Source organism: Ovis aries, chromosome 14 (assembly GCF_016772045.2).
Source record: "Ovis aries strain OAR_USU_Benz2616 breed Rambouillet chromosome 14, ARS-UI_Ramb_v3.0, whole genome shotgun sequence".
Lineage (NCBI taxonomy): Eukaryota > Metazoa > Chordata > Mammalia > Artiodactyla > Bovidae > Ovis > Ovis aries.
Window position 1 is genome coordinate 52,890,811 of NC_056067.1, and position 27,764 is coordinate 52,918,574.

The 27,764-nt window shown below is 50.8% G+C and overlaps 2 protein-coding genes and 1 long non-coding RNA gene across 6 annotated transcripts in view; 2 read left to right on the plus strand and 1 right to left on the minus strand.

Annotated features, from left to right (window-relative positions):
* Positions 1 to 1,281: 1,281 nt before the first annotated feature.
* Positions 1,282 to 14,143, plus strand: VASP (vasodilator stimulated phosphoprotein). Of its 4 annotated transcripts, none has more exons than XM_004015320.6 (13): positions 1,282 to 1,581; positions 8,557 to 8,728; positions 8,812 to 8,977; positions 10,043 to 10,136; positions 10,635 to 10,684; positions 10,805 to 11,046; positions 11,182 to 11,282; positions 11,814 to 11,865; positions 12,027 to 12,063; positions 12,285 to 12,330; positions 12,484 to 12,574; positions 13,108 to 13,165; positions 13,290 to 14,143. In XM_004015320.6, exons 1-13 carry the CDS (start codon positions 1,577 to 1,579, stop codon positions 13,325 to 13,327), a joined length of 1,152 nt encoding a protein of 383 aa, XP_004015369.1. In that variant the 5' UTR covers positions 1,282 to 1,576; the 3' UTR covers positions 13,328 to 14,143. The 4 variants fall into 4 exon arrangements, with proteins under 4 accessions (XP_004015369.1, XP_012045941.1, XP_012045940.1 ...); XM_012190551.5 differs by having other exon boundaries at positions 12,030 to 12,063; XM_012190550.5 differs by having other exon boundaries at positions 11,185 to 11,282.
* Positions 13,707 to 27,764, minus strand: part of OPA3 (outer mitochondrial membrane lipid metabolism regulator OPA3) — a 67,769-nt gene continuing 53,711 nt past the window's right edge. The window contains exon 2 of the mRNA XM_004015321.5: positions 13,707 to 15,853. Within this exon, the coding sequence (XP_004015370.1) occupies positions 15,420 to 15,853 (434 nt within the window). The 3' untranslated portion in view covers positions 13,707 to 15,419. The remainder of the gene's footprint in view (positions 15,854 to 27,764) is intronic.
* On the plus strand, positions 15,841 to 22,693 carry LOC132657700 (uncharacterized). The gene is made up of 2 exons (XR_009596222.1): positions 15,841 to 16,858; positions 18,314 to 22,693. It is a non-coding gene; the product is annotated as an uncharacterized LOC132657700 (long non-coding RNA).

Consider the following 27,764-nt stretch of genomic DNA (forward strand, 5'->3'; position numbering starts at 1 on the left):
AGCAGCAGTGTGGGGTAGAGAAGGGGAGAGGATTACTCAGTTCTTCAGAGAAGAATTAATATCAGAGACTGGCCTAGAAGAATGAGATAGAGATCAGGGTATCGTCCAGGCAGCAGGCTCCTTTAGGAAAAAGGTAGGAAGCTTGATTCCCTCATCAAGTCAGCTAGGCCCTGAGAATTGTTTTACTCTCATTAACCACTGGAGTCCTGGTGGCTCAGGCAAGAGGGCTCTAGCCCAGGTTTATTCCCTGCCTCTAGGCCTCAGTTTATCCATTTCTAAACTTCCAACTGATTTCCCAGACTCCTGCCCCCCAGGCCAGGTGGCGCTCTACAGGAGGGGCGTGGTCATATAGCTGGCGTCACGTGGGGGTGGAGTCTGCGGGTCCCGGTGCGGAAGCCGGGGAGGGTGTAGGGACTCAGCCTGAACCTGGCGCGTGGGGGAGGGGTCTCGCAGGAGTCGGCAGAGGGAGGGTCCCCCAACTCCGTGCCCTCGGATTGCTGCATGATCCCACCATCCTCCGCACGCGAAACTGAGTCACGGCGGGGCGTGCGTGGGTAGGGGGCCAGGAGCCTTATTCAGACAGGGATCGGGAGTCCCATTCCCACCCAGGTCCACTGCTGCACCACCCCCCCACCTCGCCCCACACACACACCCTGCGGTTGTGAGTCAGCGGCCGGCCGCGCCCACTTCCTCCTCACCTTCCCTGGGCGGGCGGGGGTGGGGGGCAACGAGAGAGGTGGGCCCCCTCCCCACCCATCCCCCTCCTCGGCGAGGGAGGTGGATCACCCCTTAGTGACCCCTCATAAATTGGGGAAGGAGGGAGACCTTGGGGTGGGGATGGGGGCGTCCCGAAGGTAGGATTTAAGGGAGAAAATCGGAGAAAATCTATTCTTGACCCGAGGGCCCTCCTCACCCCCCAAACTGAGTAGAATGTAAAGAAATGAAAAAAAGTCCATGAGGAGGTTGAGAAGAAATTGTACCCCACTGATATTCCCCTAAGAATTTCCATCGTGGGAGAGAACTCAGGATTAAGGAAGGATCCCTTCCTCTCTATCAAGCTTCCCCTCTAATTTGGGGGTGACCCCCAGAGTGCATCGCTGTGCAAAAATGTTGGGGAAGAGGGACATAGCGGAAGTCGAAGGTTCCGCGTTGCCCTTTTAAGCGCCCTCCACCAACTCCTCCCCAACCCCACCGCCTTAAGGTGTCCGCGGCCCCTTTAAGGCGCAGGGCATTGTGGGTGCGGGGAGTGGAATTTTGGAACGAAATGTAGCAAAGAGAAGTACAGTAGTAAGAGTAACATTGTAGCTGCTGCCGGCCGAGGGGGCGCGCCGGAGAGGGGACGCCGCACCCTCTTTCTGCCGCACGGACCCCTCGAGCAGAACCCCAGAGGGACGAGGCGCCCGAGGACCCGCCCCGGCCCTGTCCACGTTCCCCCCCAGGAAGCCGGACTCTATGGGGCGGGACCCTGGGGGAGACTGAGCAGAACCTAGAGCCAGCGCTGAATCTCTGAACCCCGAGCCAGGGGCGCCCCGGGAGCACCTAGCCCGTGGGCGCTCCGCCCGCCCGCCGAGCAGCCATGAGGTGAGCCTCCAACTGCCTCCAGACCGTTCCCTGGCCGGCGCGGGTTCCTGCCGCCCTGCCTTTGTCCCCTCCTCCCCCCAGCTTGGTCCCGGTTGGAATTTGGGGACTGGGCACTGGGAGCCTCGGATTTGAGGCCGAGCCCCCTTGGACAAGCTCCAAACACTGACCACTTCCCCTTGACTCTCAAGGCTTGGGTGATGCCGTGAGATTCTCCTGGGAGCCCTTAGGTTTGGGGGCGCTCCGAGGACTCCCGAAATTTTTAAGACTTTTCAGAGAACCTCCAAGTTGGCAAATAATCTCCGCAGAGAAGCTAGAGGTTAGGCAGGACTCAGACTGCCCCCAAATCTCAACCTGGCCCTGAGAGGGATTATGGGGGGCCTGCTTGGGAGTCCCCTGGGACCTGGAAGAGAGATTGAGACGTAGAGCTTGGTTTTCGGGGTCCCTCTATACATGGCGCTGGAAATTCTTCCCACGAGGGACTTTGCTCATTAACTTCGGGGGTACTTAACCCCTAAATTTGGGCGGTTCATCCCCCTGTGAAGGAGGTTGATGTGGACGGATCCAGGGACCCAGACGCAGCCTGGAGGGTCTGGTTGGGACTCCCGTTCCTCGCCGCTCCCCACCCACAATGTGCTTAAAACAGGCTGTGCCTAGGAGGGAGCGAGCGCTCTGTGCCGAGGGCGCCTCCCCGGCCCCGGACCGAAGGGCGGCCCCTCTCGCCCACCTGCGCGGCCCTGGAGAGGGAGGGGGCGCGGCAGCTGGGGGAAGGGGGGCCTTTGTCTAACTGACTCACCTGTCGAGACAGCTGGTGTGTGTGTGGGGGGCGGGGGGGCGGGCTGAGAGCGCCGTAGGCCGGCTGCTTTCCCCACCACCGTACCTCCCCCTCCTCTCAACACCGCCCCCCCTTACCCAGCCGTCCGGAGTTGTGCGGTTGGAGGAGGGGGGCGTTGGAAAACCTCAAGGTCATAGCCCTCTCCCCCTGGGACTCAAGCTTCCCAGAGAGTTCCAGCTATCTTCCCAGGAATTTAATCCTGGGTGGGGGGCCCAAGGGATCCAGGGATTTTGTTTTTCCCGGAGCCTCCCTCAAAACTCCTGGGCTCACCTGAGGGCGGAGCCGGTGCGGACTGGGGGACCCGACTGGCCCTCCCCCTCATTCTCCCATCCTCCCCGGCCCCCCATAATCTCTCCCTTGAGGCCTGAGCCTGACAATACTATCTCCCTTCCTCTACTCTCTCAGAGACTTCCTGCTCCAAAGCCCCCAGCTTGAGGGGGAGGCCCCTGGGGGGCCGCTGGGGATTAAGCCCCTGGGGCCCACATCCTCTCTCATCCGCCACATTCCCTGCCCTTTGACATCTGGGTGGCATTCCTTTTTGTGGTCGTTAGAGAATCCCCCCCTCCCACATTTGTTCCTTCTGCTGAAAAGGGATTGTTGGAGAATTTGGAGCGATGGGGGCACCCACAGACACCCACAAGACTTCCTGCCTACCCTTTCCCCCATTATAGCAACATCTCTAAAAGGTCTGCCCGGGAGATAGGGCAGTTTTGGGGAGCCAGCCCTCTTCCTTCACCTTCTTCCCGGGGGATTCTCCTCTCCCACTGCCCCCCCAGCCCCGCCCCTTGCGCGCTCCCCCCCCCCCCCCGTTTCCGGTCCCAGGCACGGTGGAAGGCGGATGGCGGATGTCCGAGTTAGTGCTGCCTCACTCACCGAGACCGTAAAAGGGCAGGAGCAATGTCTGGGCCAGCCTCCTGCCCCCGCCTCCCCCAGTCCCAGAGGCCCTGGCCCTCCCACAAGGCCCCCTGCTACTTCGAGCCATGACCAAACCTCCTGTATCTCCTGGGGGGTGGGCAGAAGTTAGCTGATGCCTGTCCCACCAGAGGGTTACTCCCATCTCCTGAAGGGTCTTCCCTGCTGATGGCCACACTGGCCTTGGGCTGTGCCCCTTCTCCCAGGACAGCTAGGATTCAGAATGACCCATGGCCCTGTCTAGTGGCTGCTGGGGAAACTGAGGGAGGCTCAAAGAGAGAAAAGCCTGGCCCAAGATACCTCAGAAATTTCTAAGCAGTGTTGAGGGATGGGAGGGCACTGGGATCCTCTGATTTCTGGCTGGTTAGGCTGGAGACAGTCTTGGGGACAGTTGGAAGAGAGGCTGTTAAGATGGAAAATTACAGTTCTTTTTTTTTTTTCTCAGTTTGACAAATATTTGTTGAGTGTCTGCTGTGTCCAGGACTCTGAGCTGGAATTCTGGGAAGTGGGGCAGAGATCTGAGACTCTTAGTGTAGAGGAGACTCTAGAAGAATTTGGTTCATTTATTATTGTTTTTAATAATGAGAGACCATTTGATTAAGCAACTCGTTTGTGCCAGGCACTGTACCAGGTGCCTGATTCAAATTAATCCTCATGGCAATTCTAAGAGATTGATACTATTATGATCGTCCCCCTTTCCCAGATGGGAAAATTGAGGCACCGGGGAATTAAGCAGATTACCTATTAAAGTCAGTTTGGAAGTAGGCAAGTCTGAATAGGAACCCAGGCCTATTATACTCTTAAAGAAAAGCAAAATCAAGCCTTTAGTGGCCTTAGAAAAAAACAAGTAACCTGTTTTTACTGTACAGACACTGAAGATAATGCTGATAAGCAAGAAGGAACCCAGTTACCTTCCTGTTCACTTATGGGGAATTGAGGCCTGTCAGGGAGGAGGGACTAGAGTGAACCCATACAAGCCCCACAGACCCTAAACCTGTTTTTCTATCCAGGATTGCTTCAAAGATTTGTAGTTTGGAAAGGCTGTGTATCCCTGAGTCTTTGTGGGGTGGATTACAGTTTAAGGGGCTATCAGATGAAGGGGTAGAAGGAAGGGCAAACATCTCAACGGGAAAGTTTCGGTAAACCAGAGTGACTGTGCTTGATTGCCTCCCGTGATGAGAAGCTCTCTCCTTCCTGTATTGCTTCTCGGCTCCCTTATATGTTGTGTGTGTGCTTAGTCGCTTGAGTCCGACTCTTTGTGACCCTTTGGACTGTAGCCTGCCAGGCTCCTCTGTCCATGGGATTCTCCAGGCAAGAATATTGGAGTGGGTTGCCATTTGCTTCTCCAGGGGATCTTCCCAACCCAGGGATCAAACCCACATCTTCTGTGACTCCTGCATTGCAGGCAGATTCTTTACTCTGAGCCATCGGGGAAGCTCTCCCTTTTGGTCCTGTGCCAAATTCCAGGTCCTGCACTTAAGGCTTTTCTTATCTTTTTCAATCCTTACCAAACCCCAGGGAGTTATGGTTTCCAGGGCTGGAAAGTAAGGCTCAGAGAGGTGAAGCCGTGCAGCAAGGGGATGACTTCAGTTCTCCTTTACCGGCCACATATTGGAGATTTCCAGAATGGGAGGGTTTGTGGGAGAGTTCTGGGCTGACTGGGGATTCAGACTGTCTCATGTCAAACTGAGGCTGTGAGACCCCAGTGTCGAGTAGAAAGTGTTAGTTGCTCAGTGGTGTCTGACTGTTTGCGACCCCATGGAGCCCGCCAGGCTCCTCTGTCATGGGATTTCCCAGGCAGGAATACTGGAGTGGGTAGCTATGCCCTTCTCCAAGGGATCTTCCCAACCCAGGGATCAAACCTGTGTCTCCTGCATTGCAGGCAGATTCTTTACCATCTGAGCCACCAGGGAAGCCCCCAGAGACCACTGGAATTAAGCAGACCTTATTTGCATCTCATTCCCGGCTTCCTGGCTGTGAGATTTTTCCGATCTAGCTTTTTGTCTGGTTTATAGGTGTTTTTTTGGTTGTTGTTGTTTTTCTTAAGTAATGGATTAATTTTTTATAGGTAAAACAAAGCAAAAAGATAAGACATAATCAAGCAACTCAAGTAGGTAAACAGTGCGAACTGTCCACTTCCTGCCTTCCTCGTCAGACCCCTGGTGTCCCAGTGCCTCAGAGGCAAGCAGGGGAGGCTAGTCCCCTGAGAAGCAACCTCTGCTTTTCACCACTCTGGGTGCAGAGGTATTTATATCCTCCCCAGCTTTTTTTTAAAAAAAAAAAACAAAAACCTCTCACACCACTTTATACCTTGCCTTAAAAAAAAAAAAATCAGCTTAGCTATTTCCTCATCGTTAAATGAGGTTAAGAACATTGGGGGTGGGGAAGATCAGGACTTGGGTTCAAATATGAGCCCCTCTGCTTGTTTGCTCTGTGACCTGGGATGACTGTCTTCACCCCTCTGTGGCCACAGTTCCTTGTCTGGAAAAAGGGTGTTCACAGTAAGGTTCGCTGTGGCAGCTGGAGCTCAGTACCTGGAACGGTGTCTGGGACACAGACTAACCAATACATGTCAGCGGCTGTTAAAAAAAAAAAACCTTTTTTTATAGACGGCTAATTTAACAACTCCTGGATACCTGCTAGGTTCTAGGCACGAGTCTAGGTTCTGAGAACACAGTAGTGAACAGAAAAGGCAAAAATCCCTGCCCTTGTGGTCCTGACAGTTTGATGGGGGAGACAGATAAGGCCCTGTCAGTCAGGGATTGGGTGTTATGAAACACCCAACGGTGTTTGCAGTGAGAGCTTTCCCAGGTAGGGTAGTCAGGGAGGGCTCCTCGGAAGAGGTGATGGCTACGCAGAGGCCTGAAGGAGGTGAAAATCCAGGTTGAGGGAGAACGAGAGCACAGCCCTGAGGTGGGAATGTGTCTGGCATGCTGAAGTGTTGGCTAGAATGGCCGGTGGGGCCGGTCGAGGGGAGATCAGAGATCATACAGATTATGAAGGCCCCAGAGAGAACTTGGCCAGAATAAAAACTCTGCTGGGAGCTGCCAGCGGAGCTTCCAAGAAGAGGAGAGACGCGATCTGACTTGTGTTTCAACAGGACCCTTTTGCTAGAATGGGGATACCGTGGCTTGGAGAGGGACAAGACCAGTCCGGGGTTACTCACCAAACACCCAGAGCTCAGGCTAGTCCAGAGACTGAGCAGGGCAGGGGCTCTTGGAAAGAGCAAAGTGCAGCTAGGGTGGGGTAGCAACGAAGGCCCTGGGCAGCTGGCCAGAGTCTGCCCTGGGTGTGGGTGGCAGGTGTGGGCGAGGCCTTAACCCTGCCCTGCCGGGGGCAGTGGAAGCCAGAAACAGCCCCTGAGGCTACGCTTGTCTAGAACCAGCACCTGGTGTTTGGGTAGGGCCCACACAGTCCCCAGTGGTGAAGACAGTGGACTTGGGGGCCAGGTGGCCTGGGTTCAGATCCTCGCTCTGCTAGGTGAGTCACACAACCTCTCTGTGCCACTGTTTGCAGTCCTTGCAGAATGAGGATGAAACAGCCCACCTGGAAGAGCTGCAGTGAGAATAAAATGTGAGACTCCAGAGAAAGGGCAGAGGGAGGCCCCCTAATTATGCAAACCTGGGGGCTTAGCTCCCTGGCCTAAGAACTCGGATCTGGGTCAGCTGAGGGGGCTTTCCCTGCCTTGTCTTTTATAGTGTCACTGTCACGCTCCAGCCCCCAGCCCTGGTAGAGACAGAGCCATTGCGGGGTGTAATTTCTCTCCCCAGAAACCTCTGACCACCAACTTCCTCTTTTCAGGAAAAAGTCCGGTGGGGGTGGGGCTGGGCAGGGACTAGTGCTTCCCCCTGGTTTGTGGGTGACCTTGGCCAAGTCACTTCCCGTCTGGGAGCCTGAATTTCCCCACTGAGAGAGGAGGGCATTGAACCTTCCCAGAAGGACTGGTGAGGGGTGGAGGAGGGCTCCTTGGTGCCTGTTCAGAGTGCTTGGGGAAGGGATGCTGACAGTTACTCAGCACTCATGCCAGGCACCACGCCAAGCACTCTACATGCCCAGACTCATTTACTTCTCCCACTGCCCTGGGAGGTGGGGTCTGTCATTTCCCCAGTTTGCGGGCAAAGAAGATGCCTTCTGTGGGAAGGTTGCTCGCCTGAGTCACATGGAGTAGGTGGCCCAGCGGGGATTTGAACCTACGTCTGAGGATATCAGATCCTGAACCCTGAGCTGCGTTACTCAGCCCCCTCCCCACAGGGCTAAGTCAGATGTCACCTCCTCCAGGAAATCTTCTCTGATCCAAAGGCTGGGGCAGGCCCTCCTGGGCAGCCCCAGGCCTGGTCTTGGATTATCACCATGTGCGGACAGGACAGTCCCTTGCGATGCTCTCCTGCCCTGCAGGGTGGGGGCTGGGGCTGTCTGGGTCACTGCTGGACACAGAGCAGGGAGTGTCTGCTGATGGCCGTTGGTGCCAGGGGGCGGGGGAGGGTGGGTGGTGCCGGATGGATGGGGTGGGCAGCAGGAAGGGGAAGAGCCTGGGATCTTGCATCGGTCCCCAACTTGCTGCAAGCCTCACCCTTCACCTCCCTGAGCCTCAGCTTCCTCCCTCCACAGTGGGGAGTCGGGGCAGGAAGGTCCAAGCCTCCTGGCAGAGACAGGGAAACTGAGGCTCCAAGGGCATCGGGCAGGGGCTTGTTCCCAATGCTGCCCAGGACACCTGCTCTGTCCCTTGCATCCGCTTCTCCCGGGCCCCCCCCCATCAGCTCTCACGCCACATCTCTGTCTCTCGGTCCATCTCAGTCCGCCTCCCCTGTAACAATCTGACCCCCTTTCTTACCTCTCTCCCCGTCATCAGTCTGTATGTTTGCCTCTTCCAGCCGGTCTGACTCGTCCTCTTCCTGTCTCTTGCTCCCCGTTTGACTGTCTGTCTCTTTCCTTGTCTGTCTCACATCCCCCGGTTTGTCTATTTGTCTGTCTCTCCCAGTCTGTCTTTTGTCGTCCCACCCGTCTTTTTCTTCTCCAGTCTCCCTGTCTGGGTCTCTCTGAGGGCCTGTCCTCAGCCCTCTCTCTCGGTCTGTCTTCCTCTTCCTCTCCTTGGGTCCCTCTTCCTGGCACACTGACTTTGTGTCTGTGAATCTCCCAGGGGAACGAGAAGGTGACCGGCCCCTGGGGGGAGGATGCCAGGCTCCCCAGAGCTAACTGGCCTCTCCCCCTTGCCCCCGCCCGCCTCTCTGCAGCGAGACGGTTGTGTGCACCAGCCGGGCCACGGTGATGCTCTATGATGACAGCAACAAGCGCTGGCTGCCCGCCGGCACGGGCCCGCAGGCCTTCAGCCGCGTCCAGATCTATCACAACCCCACCGCCAACTCCTTCCGGGTGGTCGGCCGCAAGATGCAGCCGGACCAGCAGGTGAGGCTCCCCTCCTCCTCGCCCCCTCTGCCTGCGGGGCCTCACCACCCCCATCCACTTCTCCCCTCCCTGCCTCCCGCCAGGTGGTCATCAACTGTGCCATCGTCCGAGGTGTCAAGTATAACCAAGCCACCCCCAACTTCCACCAGTGGCGCGATGCCCGGCAAGTCTGGGGCCTCAACTTTGGCAGCAAGGAGGATGCCACGCAGTTTGCCAATGGCATGGCCAGCGCCCTAGAGGCCTTGGAAGGTTAGAGACAGTGGGCGGAGGGGACCGTTGAGCCCTGCCGTGGGGCCTGGGGCTGCCCCTTTACCACTCGGCCTCAGTATACTCATCTGAAAACAGGGCCCATTCACTGCTGCTACGGAGAGTTTCTGGGCTGGCCGGAAAGCTCATTCAGGTTTTTCCAATGCTACGGAGAAATCCAAATAGGTTTTTTTCGCCAACCCAATTTTGTGGGCTCCTCTTTGCCCTGCGTGCACCCACGTGTCAAACGCATGGTTCCTAAGAGCCCATTTGGCTCCGTGAATTTTTACACTTGCGCACTCCTTTGTGACCACCTCCCAGATCAAGATAGAAATATTTCAGGCCTCCGGGAGGTTTCCTTTGCCCTTTCTCCAGGTAACCATTAGACTGACTGACATCATTGTCAGTCAGTTTTCAAGCCACAATGTTAAGAAAATACTTCCAGTTGGTATTTCTTAAACTGGAATGTGCCTGCGAGTCATCTAAGAAAAAATGCAGATTCTGAATCAGGTAGGTGGGCCAAGACCGGAGCCTCTGTGCTTCCCAACAAGCTCCCTGATGATGCCAGAGCTGACCGGTCCATAAGGAGCACTTTGAGGAGCAACGGTTTTAGGTGACGGCTGTGCGTCTAGGTTCGCCAGTTGTCAAATGGTGGAGGCATTTGCTTCCAAGGGCAACTGCAGTGGCAGTCTGAAGCACAAGAAATAACGGGAGCCGGAGGCCTGAGGCTGGGTGAGGAGGGGGCTGTCAGCCTCTTCTGAGCTCTCAGGTAGGGGGTCTGAGCAGCTGTGACTGTGCGTTAAGAGCCTGGATTCTGGAATCTGCCTGAATTCAAGTCTTGTCCCTGCCAATTCCCATCTGCAGGCCTTGGGGTGGGTGACCCCCTTCTATGGGCCTTCGCTGTCCTGCCTGTGATCTGGGTATCCTTCCAGTGCCCACCACCTGTCAGCTCAGTCAGGGGAAGCGGGAGCCAACCCTCCTCACAGGGTACCCGGAGGCCCCTCGGGAGCGTGCCAAGGGGTGGGGCTGGCTTCTGTGTGACTCACTAGCCTTTACTCTCACTTCCAGGAGGTGGGCCCCCGCCCCCACCACCACCTACAGCGCCTCCCACCTGGTCTGCCCAGAATGGCCCCTCGCCAGAGGAGATGGAGCAGCAGAAAAGGTGGGGCTGGTCCCCGGGTGGGAAACCTTCCCCCAGCCAGAGTTCTAGGTGGTTCCAAAACCCTTGACGCCTAGAGTTCAGACCTGTCCAACTTTCAATTTTCAGAATGTTCCAACTCCCAGGGGACTAGAAATCCACAGCCTTAAGAACCACCCTCCCCGCCTTGGAGTTTGAAAAACTCCTGATGCCCAGAGTTACAGAACCCTTCAAATCCCAATCCCAGTCCCCTGGACTTGCAGAGTCCAGAACGGGGTTGTTTAAAGGATCTTGGGCGTTTTGTGATTCATGATGGTCTGATGACTGGATCGCTCCCATCCCGGTCTTGCCCTGTCCCTGCCCTCACCACCCCACCCCCCAGCCCTTTCCCGGGTCCCTCGGGGATAGAGGACATGAGTGGGGCTTAGGAACCAGCCCTGCCGGACACCTCTGAGGGGCAATCCGGGAGGTTGCTGGCCACCTGGGAGCCCTGGGTGATAGCCACTCGCCCTCCCTCCCCAGGCAGCAGCAGTCAGAGCTCATGGAGCGGGAGCGCAGAGCCTCCAACGCAGGTGATTGCTCAAATGGCCTCGGGGGGTCAGGGGACCGCCCCAGAGGAGGGGGTGGGCCAGCCGGACAGCAAAGCATGAAGCTTCTCTCTCAGCACCCCTCCTGTTTTGTGTTCCTTACAGGAGGCCCGCCTGCTCCCCCAGCTGGGGCACCTCCACCGCCCCCGGGACCTCCCCCTCCTCCAGGTCCACCCCCACCCCCTGGTCTCTCCTCCTCAGGGGTCTCGGCCGCCACACAGGGAGCAGGGGGAGGCCCGCCCCCGGCACCCCCTCTCCCCACAGCACAAGGCCCCAGTGGTGGAGGGACCGGGGCCCCCAGCCTGGCCTCAGCCATTGCCGGCGCCAAACTCAGGAAAGTTAGCAAGGTGAGGGGCAGGCGCAGCGGATGTGGGGTGACGGGTCTGATATAATAATGGAATGAGGCTAGAGTTGCCTGGGAGCCTCACAGGAGGGCTGGGAGGCCCGCCCGTAAAGCCCTCTCTTCTCTGTAATTTCTCCAGCAGGAGGAGGCTTCAGCGGGGCCCGTGGCCCCCAAAGCTGAGAGCAGTCGAAGCACGGGCGGAGGCCTCATGGAGGAGATGAACGCCATGCTGGCCCGGAGGTGAGCCCGAGCTCAGAGCTCTCAATGGTCTTGGAAAGCTCTCAAAACAAACCCCTCAACCCAGCAGTTATCACCTGGAGATTCCGGTTCAGTAGGACCAGGTGTGGGGAGGGCTCAGATTCCTGGTTAGTTTGTTTCGTTGGGTGAAAGTTCATCCTTTGACAGCCAGGTTTGAGATATAATGATGGGGACTGCATTCTCCTGAGATGACTGAGGTTTGCAACCCCCTAGGTAGCCTCTGGAATGTTCTGGAACCCAGAATTGTAGGACCTTAGATGACCCCACCTCAGAAGCTGGGGACTCTGCCCTGAGAATTTTGTGATTCCCAAATGTAGGAATCCTAAACGCCACCCCCACCCCCTCATTCGAGAACAGCACTCTCTTTGACTTCTAAAATTAAAATGTGCTTAGCCTTGATGAATTCCAGAAGTCGGCACCCTAGGACCCACTTTTCCAGAACTCTGGGGAAGGGAACTATTGAGTGGCTGAGAGGGGACAGAAGCCATCTGTTTCTGCCTTTCTCTCTCACAGAAGGAAAGCCACGCAAGTTGGAGAGAAACCCACCAAGGATGAATCTGCCAATGTGAGTTAGGGACCCTTCCTGCCTTATACACCTTAGGATGTACCATTAGAGTAGGAATATTGGGGCGGGGGCTGTGATAGGGATTGGCTGTGTTTGAAGGTGGAGGAAGAAAAGGAGCAGAATGGCCATGTCTGGCTCATGACAGTTTTATTTCCCACCAGCAGGAGGAGTCAGACGCCAGAGTCCCAGCCCACAGTGGTGAGTGAGTGAGAGCCCCCTCTAGTCACAGGAACTACAAGTCCCAGGATGCCCTCTTCTCATGTATAACACACCTTCATGGGAGAGTCTGTACAGATAATCCTGGGGATTGTAGTCTCCTGAGATGGTTCTTTGAATGGGGGTTGATGAGGCTCGGGAAGAAAGGCTGAGGCAGGGCATTCCTTGTTCCTGATCTTTTTGACTTATTGTCTGTCCCCCAGAATCTGTGCGGAGACCCTGGGAGAAGAACAGCACAACCTTGCCAAGGTGGGCCATCAGTACTGGGGCCCCACCCCTAGAAAGAGTCGGACTTGCCAAGTTTGTAGGGAGGAACACAGAGTGACCCCTGGAATGGGAGGCAGGGGAGGCAGACCCTCTCTCTAACCTTGTTTCTGCCCCACACCACGCCACCTCTCCCAGGATGAAGTCGTCGTCTTCAGTGGCCACTTCCGAGGCCCACCCACCTACGCCTAGCTCCAGTGATGAGTCAGACCTGGAGAGGGTGAAACAGGTAGGGGAGGGGACTGGGGGTGAGGGTTAGGGGATAGAAAGATCTGGGTCTAGACTCTGCCACTGACCTGCTATGTGATTCTAGAAAAGGCCTTGGAACCCTCAGCTTCCCAGTCTGAGTACTGGAGAAATTGGATCGTGTCAGGGATGACAGACCCCATAACCGCCTTGTACAACGCCCATGACAGACCTTGCTAACATCACTACACTCATTCCTGGTGAATATCCAGAATCCTTTTCCGCACACTGGCCGCAGACATTTATCGCCAACCGGAGTTGGCAGGAGACTGGAATGTCTCATTTGCCAGCCCTGGTACTGGATGTTCTCCATTGCTTTTCTCTCTGGTTCAGAGGATCCAGAATTCTCCTCTAGAAATCTCAGTCACTTTGTGGCCTGGCCAGTGATGTCATGGTGTGTGTGCGATACGGGTCTTGACCCTCCTTCCTCTGGCCCCTCAGTCATTAAGAAACTGGGGATTCACTTCTGCAAGTCCAGGTACTCTTCCTCATTGGTTGTACCCCCATCATTTTCAGGAGCTTCTGGAAGAGGTGAGGAAGGAATTGCAGAAAGTGAAAGAGGAAATAATTGAAGGTGAGGTGTTTTCCTTTTTAAGCATTTATTTATTTTGGAGGCATGGTGTCCCTTGGAACCTTGTTTTGGAAGGGAGAAGGGGAAGAGGCTCTGCCCCTGACCTCTGCCCACTGTTTCCTTCCAGCCTTTGTCCAGGAGCTGAGGAAGCGGGGTGCCCCCTGACCACAGGGCCCCAGAAAATCCAGTTTCTCCTTTCTGCATACCCCCTCCACCTGTCACCCTGCTTTCCCTGCCTCGACTTGGAATTGGCTGAAGTCTACACAGGAATGCATCGTCCCCACTCCCTATGTCACTTGGAAAATTCCAAGGGGTGTGGCTTCCCCAGCACCGTGCCCACACCCATATTGGCTGCTGATTGGCTGGGGAAGCCCCCACCCTTTGTTCCCTTTGATCCTTCCCCTCTGCCATCCCCTTGGGGCTGGTTCCTCTGCTGGGGATGTACCAAGTAACCCCACAGTAAGGGGGAAGGAAGGAGGGAATTTCACATTCCCTTGTAGATTCACTTTAACGCTTAATGCCTTTGAAGTTTTGTTTTTTAAGAAAAAAAAGTATATATATATATATATATTTAGGTTTGTTGTGGGGGGAGGAAAATTTTTTTTTCTCTTTGGTTTTGATAAAATGGGGTGTGGGAGTTTTTAAATGCTGTGTCCCTGGCTTGTCCCATTTGGGACAGCTGTGTAAGGAGGGTTGTCCCACCAGGCTGGGGGTGCCTCCCCCTACCCCAGGGACCTCCCTCCCTTCCCTCTGTCTCCTTCCCCTTTTCTATGAGGAATTAAGATGCTGTAACTTTTTGGAACCTCAGTTTTTTGGTTTTTTATTTGGGTAGGTTTTGGGGTCTAGGCCATTTTTACCCCCTGGGGATAAACAAGATAAGGGGGAAAGGAGTAGGGGAGGAACCTCCCCTCTTACCTTCACCTTTAGCTTCTTGGAAATGGGCCCCTGCGGAATAAATCTGCCAGTTTTTATAAATGCTAAGATTTCTGGTGTCATTTGAATGGCTGCTCTCATGAGGATGGGCATGTCCCTCCCTCCCTCAGTAATCCACCTTCCCTCACTTTCCTCCTTCCCACCGGAACCTGCTCCTCTGCCCCCTCTTGGCTTCCCGGTGCCCCTCAATGGGCAGCTTCCTTACTCCTTTCCACCCAGCCCTAGAGAAAGCCAAGGGCATCCCTCATTGACCGTTTGCCCTTGGGCCAGACCCTTTGGTTCTCCTGGACCTCAGTGTCTTTGTCTGGGAAAGGACTCGAAGGTTGACTCAGGCCTTCTCCCACCGGGAACCCTTCGAGCTTCTAATTTTAGTGAGCCTTGTACCAGTTGGCAGATGTACATCATGGTTCTCAAGACACTTTCTTAAGATGACTTTTTTCCCTCCAGAGCTCCTTTAATTATTACAATATTTACAGTCTTAAAAAGTAGCATTCAGGAATCAGAGGTCATACACACCCCCCTCTTCGGTGGTTCATTGGGTGGGCAGGGGTAGGTGAGGTAGCCTGGTGGAATTATTCCATTCTGTTGGAGGTAGGGAACTTCAGGGCTGAGGGGCAGACTTCACTGGCAGAAGACTTTGCATGAAGGTGGGGGGGTGGTAACTGAGTGTCCAGTTCAAAGGCAGGAAGTAAGGGGGAATCCCTGAGTACTTTGAAGAGCAGATTTGGATGGAGGAAAGGCTGGAAGGGGAGATCCACTTAAAGGGGAGGACCCCAGTCAGGATACCAATGGTGGACTAAATACAGGAGACACAGAGTGACTGAGAAGAGCTGATGCATGCCAAGATCCAACCTATTCCTAACCCCCTAAAAGAGTGAGGTAGATGGAAGGTCATGGGGTCAGGAAGTCCATCAGAGGTTTCTGTATTTCCACTACAATGTTCTGTACCAGTGAAGAAGCGGGAAAAGGTAGATGGGGGGGTCCCAGGAAGAGAACCACTCCTCAGGTAGGTTGAAGATGTGAGTGATAAAATGAGAGATGTAGTGGTGGGGGGGGGGGGGTCCAATGGAAGACACTGCTTCTCCATTCCAAAGTGCTAAACCAGTGGAGTAGGGGGTGGAGGGTTGGGCTGGAACGTTTCACCAGTGGATGGGGGAGTCCCAGTAGAAGGTACCCCCTCACTGGGCAGGTTAGTAAGAAGGTGACCAAAGGCCTGGTTGGATCAAGCCCTGTCCAGGATCCCAGCTGGCCCTAAATGGGCCTGGTGTTATTAGCTGGGCCGGTTCAGGGAGGGATAGTGCAGACAGACATGGCAGCCCCGACATCAGTCTTGTCCGAGACCTGGGTCTGGCAGTCCCTCATCCTCTGGTGTGGGCTCTGCCTGGGGCGCCGGCGGCAGGTCCTGGACGCAGAGCTGGGCGCGCACCTCTCGCATCTGCGCCTGCAGCTCCTCCAGGGCGCCTGGCGGTGGCGCCGCCTGCACCTGCGCCTGCAGGGCCTCCAGCACCAGTGCCAGGTGGTCCACCTCGTCCCGCATCGCGTCCCAGGTGGCGAGCTGCTCCCCCTCCTTGCGACGCTGTTGCGTCTTTTGTCGCGAGTACTCCAGCACCAGGCAGCCGCAGGCCACCATGAAGATGGTGGCCTCACCCAGCAGCTCGGCACCCAGCTCCGCAGCTGCCTCCTCGTTCAGCGGCTTGATGGTTTCCGCATTGAAGCCCATGAGGCGCATCTTTGCCCGCATCTCGACCCAGTGGTACACTGCAGAGGAAGAGAGGGGTCGGGGATCTTGGCTGGGACCGCAAGCCCTGCCCCTTGATGCTCGGTGTCCCTGTCGGAGCAATGGGGACGCAGCAGCCAGAATCGCGAGCGCTAGTGGGAAATGGGCACCTTTAACCAAGACTGGCACCGGGCCTCGCAGTTACCTGGCCAGAAGTGGCCTTGAGGACATTATTTTGAAAACGTCCAGAAGGTTCTGGTGAATTACTGCAGATGAGAATTGCTGCCCTGGAGGGGAGGTCCAGGGTGTCCGGCAGCATCTCCAAGGGGGGGTGAGTGGCCACAAGTCCAGCGTAGGTGTAAACCTTGCTCCTGCCCCACCCCCCAGCCCACCAGCCAGGCTCCTTCCCTCTCCCCAAAGGTAGAGCTGATGGTGATGCACTCCGTCCTGAAGTGAGTTCACTGTGGGGTTTGGGGCTTTGTACAGAGCTCAGGGCTGGGGCTCCTGCTCTAATGCCAACTTCTTCCTTATCTGATCACTTGTGTGAACAAGGGTTATCACTGTTCTTGTTTGTCAATGCAAGAGTAGCCTAGAGTTGATATTTAAGCCGGAATCCCTGCAGTAATAATATTCATCCATTGATACAAGAACTGATGGGAAAAATAAGATTCCTTGGGCTCACTAAGGGATGACTTTCTGAAAACATTTATACTTTGCCCTTGCCAACCATCCTCCACAGTGATCAGGCTGACCTAATAGGTTTTTTGTTGTTGTTGTTTTTTCCTTTAAGTTAGAAGAATAACATGCACGTGGGGGGTGGGGGATCATTTCGATTACACAGAAGTGAGTAAACTGCAAGACAAAAGTCCATCTTTCCACCTCCAGTTTTGGTCCTCCTAGTCCTCAAAGGTTAACCACCTTTTTTTTTTTTTTTTGGTCACACTCTGTGATTTTCGGGATCTCAGTTTCCTGACCAGGCATTGAACCCAGGCCACATCAACGAAAGCATGGAATCCTAATCATCTGACCACCAGGGAACTCCAAAGGTTGACCGCTTTTGATCTTTTTCTGTTAACATTTGTTAAGGAAAACATGATAAGGACTAGCCATAAGGAAAAAGTTTGACACACTGGAATGCTCTGAAATTACAAACGTTCATTCCTGTTTGATGCCCCAGAGGGCAATTCCCTGGCAATCTAGTAGTTAAGACTCCATGCATCCAATGCCTCGGGTCCTGGTCTGATCCCTGCTGGGGGAACTAAGTTTCCACATGCTGACCCAGTGTGACCAAAAAAGAAAGAAAAAGGTGGCGGGGGGTGGGGAGGCGGGGAAGACACAAGCAAGAGAAAGAAAAGGCAAGTTCCAGACTGGGAGAAGCCATTTGCCCCACACCAGACAAATAACTGACAAATAACTCAGGTTCAGGACATGCAAATACCTCCTGGGGATCAATAAGAGGATGTCAGACTGGTCAATAGAAAAAGACTTGAATCACCTAAGAGGAGAACTAAATGGCCACTCGTGTGTGTGTGTGTGTGTGTGTGTGTGTGTGTGTGTGTGTGTGTGAGAGTCTCTCAGCCATATCTGACTCTGAGACCCCATGGACTGTACTCTGCCAGGCTCCTCTGTCCCTGGGATTTCCCCAGCAGAATACTGGTGTGGGTTGCCATTCCCTTCTCCAGGGAATCTTTCTGACCCAGGGATTGAACCCGGGTCTCTTGCATTGCAGGCAGATTTTTTTACCATATGAGCCACTAGGGAAGCCCACTAGACAACGTTAAAAAAAAAAATGCTAACCTCTATTACACATCAGGAAAATAGTAATTAAAATCACAAAGAGAAAGCACTATATACCCACCAGAATAGCTGAAATGAAAACACCACACATCCTGAAGTGAAGTGAAAGTCACTCAGTCGTGTCCAACTCTTTGGGACCCCATGGACTATATTGTCCATGAAATTCTCCAGGCCAGAATACTGGAGTGGGTAACCTTTCCCTTCTCCAGGGGATCTTCCCAACCCAGGGATCGAACCCAGGTCTCCTACATTGCAGGCGGATTCTTTACCAGCTGAACCACAAGGGAAGCCCAAAAACAGTGGAGTAGGTAGCCCATCCCTTCTCAAGTGGATCTTCCCGACCCAGGAATCAAACTGGGGTCTCCTGCATTTCAGGCGTATTCTTTACCAGCTGAGCTATGAGGGAAGCCTGTTACTACACATTCTAAGTGCTGCCAAAGACAAACTGCAGTCAGACTCTGAGGAGGTCGTTGAGGACATCTACCCACTCCGGCAGCTGGTTGGCAGTGATTACTAAATTTAGCATCCAATCCTGATAAACCAGCAATTCCGCTCCTGGGTGGCCACCCACCAAAACCTGTCACATGTTTTCCGAAAGACATGTCCCTGCATGTTCATCTCAGTGCTATGAATAAAGGACCTGAGACAACTTGAATGCCCACCCATAATAGCAGGATTGGTTTTTTTTTTTTTTTTTTTTTAAGGTACACAGTGAAACATTCAACAGCAGTGAGAACAAGTGAACCGTGACAACATACAGCAAACCGAACAGTGTCGAGTGAAGGAAGCCACACAAGTGCACACTGCTGTGTGACTTCGTTTATGTAACATCCCCCAAGAGGCAACCTCAACCCACAGAGTCACAGGTCAGGGTAGTGGTTACCCTTGGCGGGCTTAGTGACTGGAAGGGGGACATGGTAGGCTTTCTAGAGGGCTGGTTATGCTCTGTTTCCTGTTCTTTCTGTGAGTTTATCAAACTGGACACTTAGGATTTGTACGCTTTGCTTTAGGTACATTATAATCCTGTTAAAATATTTCATAACCCAAATGAACCAGTGTTGTCCAGCCACCCTCCTGGTCTCTCCCGGGTGGGTCTCACTTGCAGCATCTGGAGAGACCCAGAGAAATGCCACTGGCCAGTGCCCTGCCCTTCAGTCTATTCCTCCCTGTCGCCTGTGGGCGATCAGACTTGGCCTTGGCCACCTGTCAGAGCAGCCTGAGACATCTAAGTTCAAGGTTCCCTGACTGCCTATTTAATCCTCTTCCACTTGGGAAATTGTACAGGTCCCTCCCAAGAGGAATCCCAGTCTTATGGTGTCCTCCAGGCTTCTGCTTGCGTGCAGGGAGCAGGGAGAAGGGTTGTGATGGAACCATGATTCTCTACTCTCCCTGAGGTCTGTTAGAAGGCAAAATGGATTTAGAACCCAGGCATGAGAAATTCCAGTCCCCCACTCAAAATGGGAGGGGAAGGGGCATGACTATGGCTTGTGTTAAAGGGACCCAAATATACATTCCTTTCTCTCTCTTTTTTAACATTTGTAATTGTATTATTTTTTTAAACTTTAAACTTTTTATTTTGTATTGGGGCATAGCTGATTAACGATGGTGTGACAGTTTCAGGTGAACAGAGAAGGGACTCAGCCATACATGGCTGCACATGTGTCCGTTCTCCTCCACAACCCCCTCTATCCAAGCTGGCACAAAACACTGAGTAGAGTTCCCTGTGCTATACAGTACGTCCGTGTCGGTTATCCATTTTGAATACAGCAGAAGACACATTCCTTTCTTGTTTAAAAAACAAAATTTGTTGAGCAGTTAAGACAGTTGTTTTTTTTTTTTTTTTTTTGGCCAAGCAGCATGTGGGATCTTAGTTCCTCAACCAGGGATCTAAAATGCGTCCCCTGCATTGGAAACACAGAGTCTTAACCACTGGGTCACCTGGGAAGTCCCCAAGAGAGTCTTTACAATATACTTTTATTATATGATTTGAACCACAAGTTTAAAAAATTTTCAAATTCCACATGTCAATTACCTCCACAAATCTAGACAGTTCCTTAAAGGTAAAGGCTGTAAAGGGAATCTCAGCCTGAACTTGAAGAGGATTTTATGTCACCATCTATAAATGCAGCTATGGTTATCAAGCACAGTAGTTACAACAAAACAAAACAAAATGGTGAAATCACTCACGTTTGCTTCCCTAGCAATGTCTTATATTCCCAAGCATATTTTTGCCAACTTAGCAACACTTCAGAGTTATTTCACTACTAATAAATAAATCTCATGATTTGCAAAGGAGCTTTATGTATTTCAACACACAAGAATCTCCCAAACAGAACACGGAGAGAAGAAAGGCAAGTTCCAATAGAGACAGTGTGATAAGGACAAGAATGTGCACTGACTGTGGACGCACATATGTTTAGGAAAAGGAAAATCTCGCATGGAGTAACACTCAGCAACTTCAGGACAGATGAGGGAGGAAGCAGGGAGAAAAGAGACTTTTTAATTTTATTTCCTAAAAAAGGCGGAAAAACCCAAAGCAAGTAGGGCAAAATGTTCATCTCTACTAATTCCAAGTGGTAGGTACATGGGTGTTTGTTACATTATTTTCTCTATGTCTGCAACACGTAATGATTAAAAGTAAAAGATTACAGACTTCCCTGGTGGTCCAGTGGCTAAGACTCCAGTGCAAGGCTAGGGTTCGATCCCTGGTCAAGGAACTAGATCCTGCATGCTGTGGCCAAATAAATAAATAAAAATATATTAAAAGTAAAAGATTATTTCAAAAAACCCAATTTATATATATATATTGCCATTTGGGGGCAGGGGAAGAGATTTTGATGAGTGCACAGTGATAGAAATCACGTCACTGGTTCCCTGAGGGCAGGGGTGGCCAGAGGGATGGCCCAGAAAAAAACACAAGGAAACCTGGAGGATGATGGAAATATTTTTAACGGTAGTGATTTCATGGCAAATACCCATGATAAAACCCATCACAGTGAACACTTAGAATAAGCACAGTTTATTGCATGTAAGTTATACCTCAAAAATGTTGTTAAATAAAAAAGGAATTTTACATTTTATACGATTCTGAAAGTGAGAAGGCAAGCCGTAGACTGGGAGAAAATATTTGCAAATCATATATTTGATGAAGGACTTGTTCCAGAACACATAATGAGCTCTTAAAACTCAACAACAGGAAGATAAATAATCCAGTTAAAATGGGGGAAAGATTTGAACAGACCCTTCACCAAACATGATATGCAAACTGTTAATAAGCAAGTGAAAAGATGCTCAATACATTAGTCAGCAGAGAAATGCCAATCAAACCCACATGAGATTCCATTTCACACACAGTTTGTTGCTGTGGTCCAGTCACTTAGCCATGTCTGACTCTGCAACTCTATGGACTGCAGCACACCAGGCTTCCCTGTCCTTCACCATCTCCAGGACTTTGCTCAAACGTATGTCTATTGAGTCAGTGATGTCATCCAACCATCTCATTCTCTGTCACCCCTTTCTCTTCCTGCCTTCAATCTTTCCCAGCATCAGGATCTTTTCCAATGAGTTGGGTCTTCCCATCAGGTGGCCAAAGTATTGGAGTTCCAGCTTCAGCATCAGTCCTTCCAATGAATATTCAGGACTGACTTCCTTTAGGATTGGTTGGATCTCCTTGCTGTCCAAGGGACTCTCAAGAGTCTTCTCTAGCACCACAGTTTGAAAGCATCAATTCTTCATCGTTCAGCTTTCTCTATGGTCCAACTCTCACATCTATACATGACTACTGGAAAAATCATAGCTTTGACTAAACGGACCTTTGTTGGCAAAGTGACATCTCTGCTTTTTAATATACTGTCTAGGTTCGTCATAGCTTTTCTTCCAAGAAGCAAGCATCTTTTAATTTTGTGACTGCAGTCACTGTCCGAAGTGATTTTGGAGCCTAAGAAAATAAAGTCTGTCATTGTTTCCATTGTTTCCCCATCTACTTGCCATGAAGTGATGGTACTGGATGCCATGATCTTAGTTTTCTGAATATTGAGTTTTAAGCCAGCTTTTTCACTCTCCTCTTTCACCTTCATCAAGAGGCTCTTTAGTTCCTCTTCACTTTCTGTCATAAGGGTGGTGTCATCTGCATATCTGAGGTTATTGATGTTTCCCCCAGCAATCTTGATTCCAGCTGTGCTTCATCCAGCCTGGCGTTCTGCATGATGCACTCTGCATATAAGTTAAATAAGGAGGGTGAAAATATACACAGCCATGATGTACTCCTTTTCCAATTTTCAACCAGTCTGCCATTCTATGTCGGTTCTAATTGTTGCTTCTTGACCTGCATGTAGGTTTCTCAGGAGGCAGACAGGGTGGTCTGGTATTCCCATCTCTTTCAGAATTTTCCACAGTTTATTGTGATCCACAGTCAAAGGCTTTAGCATAGTCAATGAAACAGAAGGAGATGTTTTTTTGGAATTCATTGCTTTCTCTATGATGTCAATTTGGATGTGGGTAATTTGATCTCTGGTGCTGAAACTAAAACCTGACTCAGCCAAAAAAAAAAAAAAGACTGTACAACGGTCTCATATGGAACTGGAGGGGAGGGGGATGCTCTGGAGCCAGGGCAGGCCAGCCCCAGCCCTGTTCTATGACTGTCCTAGCCAGCAGGACACCCGTAGCTACTGCCTCTGCCCCTCCCACTCCCTGAGCTACCCTCACGGCAAGAAGAATCCACCTGCCAAAGCAGGGCGCTTCAGTTCAGCACATGGGTTCAAAGAGCCCACACGCTTCGGGACAACTAACTCCGCTCACCACAACTACTGAGCCCACTTGCTGCAACTACTGAAGTCTGGCGCCTAGAGCAGGTGCTTTGCAACGAGAGAAGCCATCGCACTGAGAAGCTCACGCACCGCCAAGAGTAGCCCCTGCTCTCAGCAACTAGAGAAAGGCCGCGGCAATGAAGACCCTGTTCAGCCAAAAATAAATACATCTTTAAAAAACTCATCAAATTTATATATACTATAAGCAGAGATATTTATATATAGAGAGAAAAAATACTGTCAGTCAATTATCCTTCAATACAATTTTAAAAATTTAAACCATCAAATCTTATACTTTATATACACGCATTGCATTGTGTGTCACTTATACCTCAATAAAGCTGCTTTGACAAAAATATCCAAGGGAAGGCAGGATAAGGACTTAGAAACAGAGAAAAAGGACTGAAAGTGTTTGTGGCAGGAGAAGGGGTAGAGTGGGTGGTGTGTGGCTGAGAATTGCTGCTTTTTATGAGGAGCTTTAGAGAATGCTTATTTATTTTTTTTAAGATTTAATTATTTGTTTTGGCTGCCCTGGGTTTTTCGTTGCCGTGCACGGGCTTTCTCCAGCGGCGGCAAGCCAGGGACTGCTCTCCAGCTGCGGTGTGCAGGCTTCTCACTGAGGGGGCTGCTCTTGCTGCAGAGCGGGCTCTAGAGGTGCTGGCTTCAGCAGCAGCAGCACCCACTTGGTTGATCCTGGGCATGTGGGATCTTCCCAGAGCAGGGATCAAACTATGTCCCCTGCATCGGCAGACAGAATTCTTAACCACTGGACCACCAGGGAAGCCCCAGGAATGTTTATTCTTAAAACTGAGAATTAAAAAATAAACGTTTAATGTAATTACACTACTGAGCAACTGAACTGTGTAATTACACACACACGTTGGCACAGACACAATATTCATGGGACCTGAGCACTGCAGCTCCTATCCTCACCCACCTGCTCTGATTGGTCACCAGGTCTGATGTATCGCAGCCTCTGCCCCTTGGCAGCCCCCTGCAGCTCCCCACCAAGAAGTGATCATCCCAGAAAATAAAAATACAATGTTAAGCCACAGCCCTCTTCTGCAGAAAACCCTACTACAGTGGTCTCTACTTGCTCACAGGAAATGTCCTGACTCCTTAAAATGGCCACAAGGCCCAATGGGATTTTTTTAATTTATTTTTTATTTTTAATTATTTAAAAAATTCTGGCAGCGCCAAGAAGCTTGTGAGATCTTAGTTCTCCAACGAGGGATCAAACCCTGCTCTGGGAGCACAGAGTCTTAACCACGGGATTGTCGGGGAAGTTCTTTCTCTTTTTTTCACCCAGGTGTTATTCTTAAGAAGAATCTTCTTCTTGTTTAATCACTATGTCCTGTCGGACTCTGCAACACCATGGACTGTAGACTGCCAGGCTCCTCTGTTTGTGGGATTTCCCGGGCAAGAATACTGGAGTGGGTTGGCATTTCCTTCTCCAGGGGATCCTCTCTACTCAGGGATCGAACCCTCATCTTCTGTATTAGCAGGTAGGTTCATTGGCATGCACAAAGATTGAGTCCAAGGTCCCTGTGGACACCTTTCTGCCCAGCGTGGCTTTTTGGGAAGTTCTTTTCCTTCTAGTCACCAAGGTGTCCTGATGCTGCCTTTCAGATCAAGTAGAAGTGGAGCCGCTCTTTCGTGTGTGACATGTCCATCTTCCAAGCTTAAAACTCAAAGCTCATGGGAAACTTAAAAGAACAGAATGGCAAACTCTGGGGTCCCTTATACACTGTCTCTTGGAGGGGTCCCTGCAAGGCTGAGCCCCAGGTACAGGAGTAACCTGCTCACTAACATATCCTATAAAGACTTCCTTCCTTTTCGGTCTCACCTCCCTCTCCAGGCACCCCTTGTACCTACCCTTCTAACAGTCAAAGAATAGTAGTCATTTATTATTCCCATAGTTACTTTCTGAAGAGGTAAAGATGCATTTCTCTTGCATCTCCTGCATTGGTAGGTGGATTCGTTATTGCTGAGCCACCAGGGGAAAATCGTGTATATCTTGCCACAATTTAAAAAGAAAAGGTAACCTGGTAATGAGAAATTGGTTTAGGTGCTACTCTATCTCACAGCCAACTGGTCAGCACCAACTGGGTGTATTGCAATATGACCTGGATTATGATCACCCAGAGTTAGTGCAGACCCCACACTGTATGGGCTCAGTCCCAGGAGACTGCCCCGATTCCAGACCTCAACCACAAGTGGGGTTCCCAAGCCATGTGCACTTCTGACTGACTGGTTACAAATTCGGGGTGCCCACAATTCTCTCAGGTTCAAAACTGTCTAGAATAACTCATAGATGCCCTAAAACATTATAAGCATACTTGCAATTACAGTTTCATTATACAAGATGCACAGAGGGTGAGACTTAGGAGAGCTTCCTGGCTCTCTCCCTGAGAATCAGAACAGGAATCACGTTGCCACCCAGGAAGCCCTGTTCCATCAGGAGTGATGAAATCTTCCGCCAAGTGCTTGAACGTGGCGGTCTCAATATGGCTAGTTTAAAGTCACAACCCTCTGGGGGTCTGAGGTGGGGAGAGATAAATTAGGAGTTTGGGATTCACACAAACACACTGCTATATATAAAATAGGTAAATAAGAAGGGCCTACTTTACAGCACAGAGAACTCTACTCGGTATTTATAATGGAAAAGAACCTGAAAAAAGACATATGTATAGTTGAATACATTTGTATAATGTAACACAACATGGTAAATTAACTACATCAGTTCAGTTGCTCAGTCGTGTCCGACTCTTTGGGACCCCATGAACTGCAGCACGCCAGGCCTCCCTGTCCATCACCAAGTCCCGGAGTTCACTCAGACTCACGTCCATCGAATCAGTGATGCCATCCAGCCATCTCATCCTCGGTCGTCCCCTTCTCCTCCTGCCCCCAATCCCTCCCAGCATCAGAGTCTCTTCCAATGAGTCAACTCTTTGCATGAGGTGGCCAAAGTACTGGAGTTTCAGCTTTACCATCAGTCCTTCCAATGATTACTCAGGACTGATTTCCTTTATGATTGATTGGTTGGATCTCCTTGCAGTCCAAGGGACTCTCAAGAGTCTTCTCCAACACCACAGTTCAAAAGCATCAATTCTTCAGCGCTCAGCCTTCTTCACAGTCCAAATCTCACATCCATACACAACTGCTGGAAAAACCATAGCCTTGACTAGACAGATCTTAGTCGGCAAAGTAATGTCTCTGCTTTTGAATATGCTGTCTAGGTTGGTCATAACTTTTCTTCCAAGGAGTAAGCATCTTTTAATTTCATAGCTGCAGTCACCATCTGCAGTGATTTTGGAGCCCAAAAAATAAAGTCTGACACTGTTTCCACTGTTTCCCATCTATTTCCCATGAAGTGATGGGACCAGATGCCATGATCTTCGTTTTCTGAATGTTGAGCTTTAAGCCAACTTTGTCACTTTCCACTTTCACTTTCATCAAGAGGCTTTTTATTTCCTCTTCACTTTCTGCCATAAGGGTGGTGTCATCTGCATATCTGAGGTTATTGATATTTCTCCCAGCAATCTTGATTCCAGCTTGTGTTTCTTCCAGTCCAGGGTTTCTCATGATGTACTCTGCATAGAAGTTAAATAAGCAGGGTGACAATATACAGTCTTGATGTACTCCTTTTCCTATTTGGAACCAGTCTGTTGTTCCATGTCCAGTTCTAACTGTTGCTTCCTGACCTGCATACAGATTTCTCAAGAGGCAGGTCAGGTGGTCTGGTATTCCCATCTCTCTCAGAATTTTCCACAGTTTATAGTGATCCACACAGTCAAAGGCTTTGGCATAGTCAATAAAGCAGAAATAGATGTTTTTCTGGAACTCTCTTGCTTTTTCCATGATCCAGCAGATGTTGGCAATTTGATCTCTGGTTCCTCTGCCTTTTCTAAAACCAGCTTGAACATCAGGAAGTTCACGGTTCACGTATTGCTGAAGTCTGGCTTGGAGAATTTTGAGCATAACTTTACTAGCATGTGAGATGAGTGCAATTGTGTGGTAGTTTGAGCATTCCTTGGCATTGCCTTTCTTTGGGATTGGAATGAAAACTGACCTTTTCCAGTCCTGTGGCCACTGCTGAGTTTTCCAAATTTGCTGGCATATTGAGTGCAGCACTTTCACAGCATCATCTTTCGGGATTTGAAATATCTCAGCTGGAATGCCATCACCCCCACTAGCTTTGTTCGTAGTGATGCTTTCTAAGGCCCACTTGACTTCACATTCCAGGATGTTTGGCTCTAGATGAGTGATCACACCATCATGATTATCTGGGTCATGAAGATCTTTTTTTGTACAGTTCTTCTGTGTATTCTTGCCACCTCTTCTTAATATCTTCTGCTTCTGTTAGGTCCATACCATTTCTGTCCTTTATCAAGCCCATCTTTGCATGAAATGTTCCCTTGGTATCTCTAATTTTCTTGAAGAGATAGATCTCTAGTCTTTCCCATTTTGTTGTTTTCCTCTATTTCTTTGCACTGATCGCTGAAGGCTTTCTTATCTCTTCTTGCTATTCTTTGGAACTCTGCATTCAGATGCTTATATCTTTCCTTTTCTCCTTTGCTTTTCGCTTCCCTTCTTTTCACAGCTATTTGTAAGGCCTCCTCAGACAGCCATTTTGCTTTTTTGCATTTCTTTTCCTTGGGGATGGTCTTGATCCCTGTCTCCTGTACAATGTCACGAATCTCATTCCATAGTTCATCAGGCACTCTATCAGATCTAGGCCCTTAAATCTATTTCTCACTTCCACTGTATAATCATAAGGGATTTGATTTAGGTCATACCTGAATGGTCTAGCGGTTTTCCCCACTTTCTTCAATTTGAGTCTGAATTTGGTAATAAGGAGTTCATGATCTGAGCCACAGTCAGCTCCTGGTCTCATTTTTGTTGACTGTATAGAGCTTCTCCATCTTTGGCTGTAAAGAATATAATCAATCTAATTTCAGTGTTGAGCATCTGCTGATGTCCATGTGTAGAGTCTTCTCTTGTGTTGTTGGAAGAGGGTGTTTGCTATGACCAGTGCATTTTCTTGGCAAAACTCTACTAGTCTTTGCCCTGCTTCATTCCGCATTCCAAGGCCAAATTTGCCTGTTACTCCAGGTGTTTCTTGACTTTCTACTTTTGCATTCCAGTTCCCTATAATGAAAAGGACATCTTTTTTAGGTGTTAGTTCTAAAAGGTCTTGTAGGTCTTCATAGAACCGTTCAACTTGAGCTTCTTCAGTGTGACTGGTTGGGGCATAGACTTGGATTACCGTGATATTGAATGGTTTGCCTTTGAAATGAACAGAGATCATTCTGTCGTTTTTGAGATTGCATCCAAGTACTGCATTTTG